Below are 8,960 nucleotides of genomic sequence, written 5' to 3'. Positions count from 1 at the left end.
GCCCATTACGAAACAACGGTTGGACGCTAAACGTCTTTCTGCTCGAAATTCTCGAATTCGTTTCTGTTCTTCAGGACGAAACCCGTTCCTGAAAAACGAAGGCTAGATAGGCAGCGCACTTGGATTGGAGACACTGCCTCGTTTCCCCGCATCAGATCAGTCAGCACTCGCTAATGCTGGAGGAACTAGCTGTTAAAAAACCAGTTCTGCAACTTCATGTGCCTCTGACACGAGCAGGTCACTCTTCAGCGCTCATGTGTGGAGTTCACTCGGGATCCGGGAGTGAACTTTGAGCTGCTTGTGTCTCTACTGGAGCTAATGCTAGCCTGTTAGCTCCTAATTTGTGTTTATAAACCTCACCAAGTCAAGATGAAGATTACTGTGGATTTCGAGGAATGTCTCAAGGATTCTCCCAGATTCAGGTGAGAAAGACGGTCAATTTAAGCTCATTCGATAAGGACGTGTTTGTTTTGGAGTATCTCTAGCAATTAAAACAGTTGCCAGTTTTCCTATCGTCTTGATTTACTGCCAAATATGACGATTTTTGGTTTTAATGTTTAATTTCTGTCCCATCTGGTTGTGGTGGGTGGGACCTGTAATTAGGTAGAAATTTGGGCTGCTAAACTGAAAGATTGTAGATTCAAACTACAAAAAAATGTCAAATAAAATTGATTTAATTACTTATCAGCTCTGGACCTTTGAGCAAGACAGTTAAAGGGACAGTACACACACACACACACACACACACACACACACACACACACACACACACAGAGAAAAACTTGTTCCAAATGTATTACTTTTGTGGAAAACCAATGCACTCACATGGGGACCGGAGCCATCAAGGTCTAAAAAATGGCAAAGCACAAAGCATACCAAAAACCTGTCATTATTAATAGTGCTTACGGCGTGTACCATTGCAAATATGGCACAAAAGTTTAAGAAAGCCTAATAAGCAAGTTAAACATAGCTATTTTTAGAGCTTGACAGCCTCACTCCATTCACTTCCATTGTGTGTAAAACAGCAGTGTGAAGCTATTTCAAAAATCCCTTGAAATACGACACAAGGGTTGTAGGATATGTCATCTTTTACTTCAGATCATTCCAGGAATGCTAAACCTGTATTAGGTGATTCTGTAAAGGACTGTTCAGTCAGCGTCCTCGTATCGTATGTAGTATCTCTGTGGAAGAATGATTTGTGTTTCGGCTCCTTCATCTAACCCCTCCTCTCTCAGGACAACCGCCTCTCGGAAATCAGGAGCAGATGTTCATGGAAAAAACATGGAAAAAGACGTTCAAATGTGTTCATTCTTGGGTCAGAGAGCCGCCCTGGGTTTAACTTGGAGGATGTGAAACCGCTGGACGGTTGCTGTGAATCATGCTCTTTCTTACGCAAAGAGAAAAAGTACTCCGTTAACCACTGATGTTGCATTTTCTAAAAAAAAGAGAGATGCTTGGCATTGTAAAACGGGCTGTATGATGCCATAGTGATCACTTCCTCAATCCCTGACTGAAATGGCTCTTATCAGGAGTTTATATAAAGACTAACTCGTTTACAAAGTCATGCGAGTGTTGTTTCTTCTTTTTTTTTTGTACTTTAGTGTGCACTTTTCTCCTATCTATGATCTGAAGGTTATCTTTCCACACAGAAGTCATCATTTCACACGCTACAGTTGCAAAGTTTCCACTGCTCTCGTACTCATTTTGCCATTTTCTGTTTGTCTTGGCATTGTGGATGAAAACGGGCCTCTCGGTCCACGTGGAACGGGCCTCTTGACGTCTGTTTCCATTTATGTTTTGAGTGCCTGATTTAGATTTGCTGTTTGCGAATTTATATCCGCTTTAATCAGAGTGTTGTTTTGTTTTTAGTAAATGCATTTCACTTCAGCATTTCTCTTTTAGCAACTTCTCTCTTCGTCTTAGACTCAATAAACCCATTGTGTTGTACTTTATTATAAAACGGAAGTCCTGGTACTTGATTCTGATTGGCTGAGCCGCATTCCAAACTGTTGTAAAATACTCTATAACCATACACCTTTGTTTGCGTCATTGTGTTGCTTGGCAACCACTTTGTTGCAACATAAGAGACTACATTGTTTGGCGAATGATGTTTTTATTAATATCATTACACTTTATTTGCTTTGTTTTATTTTGTGAAACCTTATTATACATGGAATAAGCGTTTTATAAAAGCAGTAACATAACAGCTAAAATATTTTTTGTTATAACTAACAACACCCATTAGCTGTTATAAATTCACTGTAAACCACAGCTTCTTGCGGATTATTGCATAAACAAACCACTTAAGTTATCAGAAGCTGGAGATTACAAACGAAATGAAGTTAGATGCCTCTTTGCTTGTTTAAAGAACAAATATAAAGACATTGTTTTGCTAAGATGCGTGTTTAAGTTAAACGTACAGTATGGGATTTTTGGCCACCAGGGTTCACTCAATCAAAATAATAATATAAGACGTACTTTGATGACGCTGGGAAAGAGCGTAAGGCTCATGGGAGTTGTTGTTCATTGGAACACGAGCTCTGTCGCTGCCTATCATTCCTCACTCATTCTAACTTAGTATTTTGACAATCACGTCTTTTCGAACGGAGAGATATATGAATTATGAGACCCCTATCAAATCAATATTCCATCTAGCTAGTAGTAATATATGTTAAAAAAAACACTGTCGCCTAATAATTATAATTACGTTTATACTATGATATTGAACAAGATGGTGAACTGCATTTGAAGCTACTTTATCCAGCTATATATTGAACAAATGTAGGTTTACATTATACTATACATGAGAGCTAGTCCGTCTGCGTTTTACACAAGATCATCGTTTCACAAAATATATGGATACAGTTAGCTGAATGGATGCATACCTGTTTATCAGAATGCAAGCGAGTTCGGCATCTCTCTGTAGTTTCAGCTTGTCACGAAACTCTATCTTGAAAATGCAACTCCAATATTTACCCATGTCTTGTTTCATACTTGTCCCAAAGCCTTCTCGGGTCATTTATTTCACCCGTACGTTTCACCCGTACGTTTGGGCTTCACAAAAAAAAAGAAAGAAACGTGCCGTGTCTTCTAATTAAATTATATTATAATCTCCTCCGGATTTGAAAGTTCGTGGAAACTGTCGGGATAATGTAAGTACACAACTAAAAAATATATATAACACAGATATAGTGATTTCTGCTATTTTTAAGGCAGAAAAATTACATATTGCGCCTTTAACTGAAGGCAACAGTTTGTGGTGGTTTTGAAGGGATAGTTCACCAGAAAATGTAAATTACCCCACGATTCAAGCCTCAAACAATTCAGTCAATGATTAATTTCTGATACTGCTTTGTGTACAGTGTTACTGTGGAAACAGCTATTTTTACCACTCCGAAAGTCGCACCTGGTGGCAAAGAATGAGTTTTTGTTTTCATTCGGACCAAATCGAAAAGACCAACAAGTGGGCGGGTGATATGCTAATGTTTCATGTTGATGTCAACATGAAGCGGCTTGGGATTTGTTTTAAGAATGACTAGTTTCAATGATTCAGAGTCAACTCTTTCTTTTGAGGGACAATAACTTTATACACAGTGCCCTTTCAACTTTGAAGGATGTCTTCAGCCACTTAGAGCTGTGTGAAAGGTTTCAGAAATCCATAAAAGGGGAATTAAAACCACTTGAAACCACCATTTTCCTTTTCAACTTTGTCTCGGACTCTCTTTTGTTGGCGTTGTGTTGGCTTCTGAATGACTGGTAGCTCTTCTCCTTTTTTTTCTTCTTCTTATATTTGGCAAGGATTCACCTGTAAAATTCCCTCCATGTCATCTCATTATGATGTTATTGTTTTCTAAAAATCCGAGGTTTAGCTCATTGGGAACTCCCTCCCCCTCTCATTCATCCCAAGATTGTTTCCCAACAATTGCAGGAAGAGATTCACGAGAGACAGGGGCTGAAATCCACTGCTACGGCTCTGTCCCAGTCAGGAATTTCTCCTGATGATCTCACCTCCCATGATCCCCCGAGTCTGGCTCTGATCCAGCTGAAGACTCATCTCCAGATCTTTCATTACGTCTTGCTCCTGGTAGTAATTGTGTTTTCATTCTCAAACTCTTAGAGGAAGGTGGGTGTGATTCCTCCGCTCAGTCCAGCTGACGAACAGATCCCCATCCACTCTTTAGAAACGGTTCTGCTTTTTATGATCAACGGTGTCAAGTAGAGGTCTGATGTGGTTTCCTGTATCTCAGTTGTTTAGTCGTCTGTATTGACTCTTGTTCTTTGATGCTGGTTCTCTTGATCACTAATGAGGTTATCCAGACACCAAACCGTGTTTGGGTGAGTCCCATGATACCTATCATAAACATGACCGGTTATACGTATGCCACTCGAAAATCAAAAGAAAGAAGTAAGAAATTGTCCTTTGCGTAAAGAAAATTAAGCCTGTATTAAGACCATTGGGCCTCATTAAACATTTGTGATATAGAAGTAAATTCGGAGTAGTTTGCGCGTAAAACAGACTTTCCTGAAAACTTTCCGGGATTCTCCGGGATTCACAAACGCTTCATAAACTTTGATAGTTAAACCCTGTGTATGTTATTGAATTGCAATCATTCACAAATGGGGCGCTCGTGCATGCTCCTTCACAATTAGCATAACCCTTGCCTATAAATAACAGCTACGCAAATTGCATAGGTACGCAAGTGGAATATTCTGGTCTACTTTCTCAGCTTTGGCTCCAGTAGATTTTTTAAATGCAAAAATCTAGGCAGTAACGCATCACTATTAACTCTTGTAGAATATTATTGAATATAAAAATGCAGTAACAAGCAATGTTAACTACTTTATTGTTGTTGAACCAGTAGGATGATTGGTCAGTGTAGTATTTGTCCCGCCCCTCCTCCATTGATTGGACGGCTGGGTAAAAAGTGATCATGAGAAGCGCTGAGTTTTACCCAAAGCTAAACAGTTTATCAACTCTCAGATACCAAAAAAAAAAAAATAAAAAAAATTGGAACAAGCGAACTTGGAAAATATTATGATGGAAGTGCATCAAAATTGAGTATCATCAGATTGCCAAGAAGAACCGGCAGCCATATCACCCTGGAGCCCAAGACCGGTTTCCCACTGAAGCTAAGCAGGGCTGAGCCTGGTCAGTACCTGGATGGGAGACCTCCTGAGAAAACTAGGTTGCTGCTGGAAGAGGTGCTAGTGAGGCCAGCAGGGGGTGCTGACCCTATGGTCTGTGTGGGTCCTAGCGCCCCAGTGTAGTGACGGGGACACTATACTGTCAACAAGCACCGTCCTTCGGATGAGACGTTAAACCGAGGTCCTGACTCTCTGTGGTCATTAAAAATCCCAGGATGTCTTTCGAAAAGAGTAGAGGTGTGACCTCGGCATCCTGGCTCAATTCGCCCATTGGCCTCTGACCATCATGGCCTCCTAACAGTCCCCATATTCGCTGATTGGCTTCATCACTCTGTCTCCTCTCCACCAGTAAGCTGGTGTGTGGTGGGCGTTCTGGCGCACTATGGCTGCCGTCGCATCATCCAGGTGGATGCTTCACACTGGTGGTGGATGAGGAGATACCCCCTGTCTATGTAAAGCGCTTTGAGTGCCTAGAAAAGCGCTATATAAATGTAAGGAATTATTATTATTATTATTATTAAGAACACCAAAAGATTTATGCTACACGTGGTAGCAAAGTAGCATTTATTTCGTACCAGCTAACATTTTGAAAATACGTACAAAAAAAAAAAATACATTTTTTTCTTGAGTTTACATTTGCCTCAATAAATCAATCAAAAAAAAAACTATAAAAAATATGTTTTAAAAATGTCATGTGGTATGACCATAAAAATATAATTATAGTTATGAAATAATAATATTTGATATTTCCAAAAACATATTTCTTAAAAATAAACATTTGCATGTGAGAAGACAGTAGACTTAAATGTATTCAGTATGTAAGAAAAAATGTTATGACTGGCTTCCATGTTATGGTCTTAGAATATTAATTACAACTAATGCTGTGAAACGATTAAGCGCATCCAAAATATATATATATTTTTTTTACCTAATATATATGTGTGTGTACTGTAAGGCTAGCAACGAATATTCTAAATTCGTATATATTTTCGAATAGTAAAAAAAAAAGAGAATTTCGAAGGTGAAAATTTATATTTGAATTAAAAAAAAGTGGTTCAGGGAGTCGCTCTGTCTAGCACAGCGTCACTGCTGAAAGTTGACGCGTCTTTCATGGAAGATGGCAGAAAGTGCAGGGCCCAACTCGACTGCCGCAGAGAAAGTGATTTTAACCCCCCAAAATCTAAAAGCCATGTCTGGGAGTACTTTGGATTTTGGTGTGTAGGAGGTAAAATTGTTGAGCCGCGAGATAAAGTTGTATGCAAGCTATGTAAGATACAGTTAGCATGCCATTCGACCACTAGCAACATGAGGTCACATCTCAAAAAGGTGCACCCAAATGAGCATGGCATAATGTGTGGAACTCCAGCTAAATGGTCAACCAAGAATGTAAGTAGCCTTTTTCGCGTTTAACAGCTCTTTATTTTTTATGAACCTCCGGGTAAAAGTTATTTGTTGTCACATTTCTCTGAATTGTGTGCCTCATTTTATTTCACGTTAAACAGAAACATTACTAAAGTGTAGGCTACTGTACTGACTGAATAGATCTTGCATGAATAAAGGATACATGCAGTATTAATGGAAAACTATTGAGGGAAAACGCAGTGTATTTCAACCATGTAAGCCGGTAAACAAAATCTGACCCAAAAAGCTTTGGTATCAATCTAAAAGTCTATGACCAGAGATATTAAAAATTGCCCCAATAAATTAACTTGATTACAACATTGCAGTTGTTTCTGTTGCGTCTTCAAGGACAGGTAGTTAATCATCTGGAGGCAGATGTTTGATGTGTTAGCGTGTGTTGAATGTGTTCCTCCTCGTGAATCACACAGTCTCTATAGAGGCAATGGCCTAGATTTCATTAGCAGCAGTCGCTTCACTGCGGTCAGCACTTTTCCAACCGGCGGCTCCAGCCAGAGCTGTTTTGGCAAAATCTCTGGGACCAAAATAAGGCGCAGACGTTTTTTCAGGAAGATGTGCTGCAGAGTCGTAACTCCGCTGATTAACCAGAACCAAGAGCTTTGTATTATAACGAGATAACAGCAGAGTTACAGGAAGGGAGCAGTTTAAAATAGACTGAATAGCCATGTGTTTCAGTGGGTTTAGTTTAGCTGTGTGTGTGGGATAATGAAGAACAAAGGTGACGCTCTTGGGCCCAATGCTGAAAATACTGTGTGGATTTCCACAAACATTTTCTGAGTTATTAAATGGTGTGTGTGTGTGTACTTCATGAATTTACATATAGTGGAAGATTGTGTTAAATGTCCCATCATGATCGACTGTTTCCTGGAATAACCATAAGTGGATTTAAAATCTATCGTTCATATGAAATCATTAAATAAAACTATTACTTAAAATCATAACTGTATGTTGAATACCAGGAATGGGCTGATACTGGTTAATATTAAGTCCATAATTATTTTAGTGTTATGACCGATAACACAATTCTGTGATTTGTATACATTATAAATGAGGAGTTTATTTGCTAAAAACGTCTATTGAACTCTTTTTCCACAATGGTCCACACAGTTTAGATCCTATTGTTGACACTTCAATGTTTGCAGTGATTTATATCTCCCAACCGTTAATGAAGAAATCATGAGTCTGTGATTGTGAATGACTGAAATCCTGATCTGTCCTCAACAGGGCAATCATCGAGGAGGCGGAGAGCGACGTCTGTGAGCTCGAGTCCAAACTAGACAAGGTACGTCGAGATGCCGAAATGTAGAGGGCATGGCCAATGTTTTCTACAGTAATCAGTTTTTGCCGTCTTTGTCCTACTTTTGGTATTTTATTATGTATTAAGTCATATTATAATTCATATTTTATTTAGGGATGCAACAATGTATCGGCCACCGATATTTATCAGCCGATTTTTCCTCAATTTACAAGCCTCAACTGAAGGCTATATATATATCCTATCATATATTGACAAGGCCGATATATCGGCCCATATTTGGTATTTTTCAAATATCGGCAATGGCCAATACGTTTTTCTCCTTTGTCGATGTGTTTGAAGTGGGACTTTTATTATGACGGCGAGCCAGGCTTTTAATTCGGCTTTATATCAGCCCCCCCTGCTTTCCAAGATATCGGCATTGGCAGTCAAAAAACACACCACTAGTAAAGACCTCAGGGAAGAAGCAGCAGCGTCTCACTGTAGTCTTCGTTTGATTTGAGGTCTTTCATGTTATAGACCATATCAAGTGTGAAAACCGCAGCGGGACTGTCGGAGTGAGAGCAAGCCACTGAGCGGGTCATTGTGGGGTCAGATCCAGACCCACCCAGCGAGTGACTCGGGCCGCTCCTTCACTTCCTCCTCTCGCTGAGGAAGGATGTGAGATCTTGAGCAGGAGCTGCTGCAGCTCGTCTTAGGAATCAACACAAAAAGATGTGTAATAAATGAGCATCCACATTAACAGTATACAGGTGCTTCTAGCAAGCACCAAAATAATGTGTGTGTGTGTGTGTACATGCATATAGGCTCAATTATTACACATCTCACACTGTGTACATTTACAAATTAGTGCTGATTTTTAAGAAAAGATGGTCATATGTCATTTTCTTAAGTCATATATTCTGTTTTGTTGATTTAAATATCTAAAGTGTGATATACAATTATATACAGTGACAAAAAAGATCAGTATATTAAAATTGTGCTTTGCAATGCCTTTATAGAGACAAAAATACAGTCATTGTATTTCAGTAAATTAGTGTCATTTTGTTGCAGCAGTCAATTATTAAAATGCCAGACTTTATCTTTAAACTTTAATATTTGTATTTTATTTAGGGTTTTATTTCATTTAGTTTATTTATCA

The 8,960-nt window shown here is 39.1% G+C and overlaps 1 protein-coding gene across 7 annotated transcripts in view; it reads left to right on the top strand.

Annotated features, from left to right (window-relative positions):
• LOC127988456 (arf-GAP with coiled-coil, ANK repeat and PH domain-containing protein 2) overlaps window positions 1-8,960 on the top strand; it is a 30,885-nt gene continuing 21,925 nt past the window's right edge. For 3 of the 7 annotated variants that reach the window (XR_008161664.1, XR_008161663.1, XM_052591215.1), the window contains exons 1-2: window positions 1-422; window positions 7,789-7,846. Coding sequence is in view for 4 of the 7 variants with exons in the window: in XM_052591215.1 (XP_052447175.1) it covers window positions 370-422; window positions 7,789-7,846 (111 nt within the window). In the remaining 3 variants the exon portion in view is untranslated. The remainder of the gene's footprint in view (window positions 423-7,788; window positions 7,847-8,960) is intronic. The other 4 variants (XR_008161665.1, XM_052591216.1, XM_052591217.1 and 1 more) reach the window with 3 other exon arrangements.

This window comes from Carassius gibelio, chromosome B22 (genome assembly GCF_023724105.1).
Source record: "Carassius gibelio isolate Cgi1373 ecotype wild population from Czech Republic chromosome B22, carGib1.2-hapl.c, whole genome shotgun sequence".
NCBI classification, from domain to species: domain Eukaryota; kingdom Metazoa; phylum Chordata; class Actinopteri; order Cypriniformes; family Cyprinidae; genus Carassius; species Carassius gibelio.
This window is presented reverse-complemented; position numbering and strand designations above follow the sequence as displayed.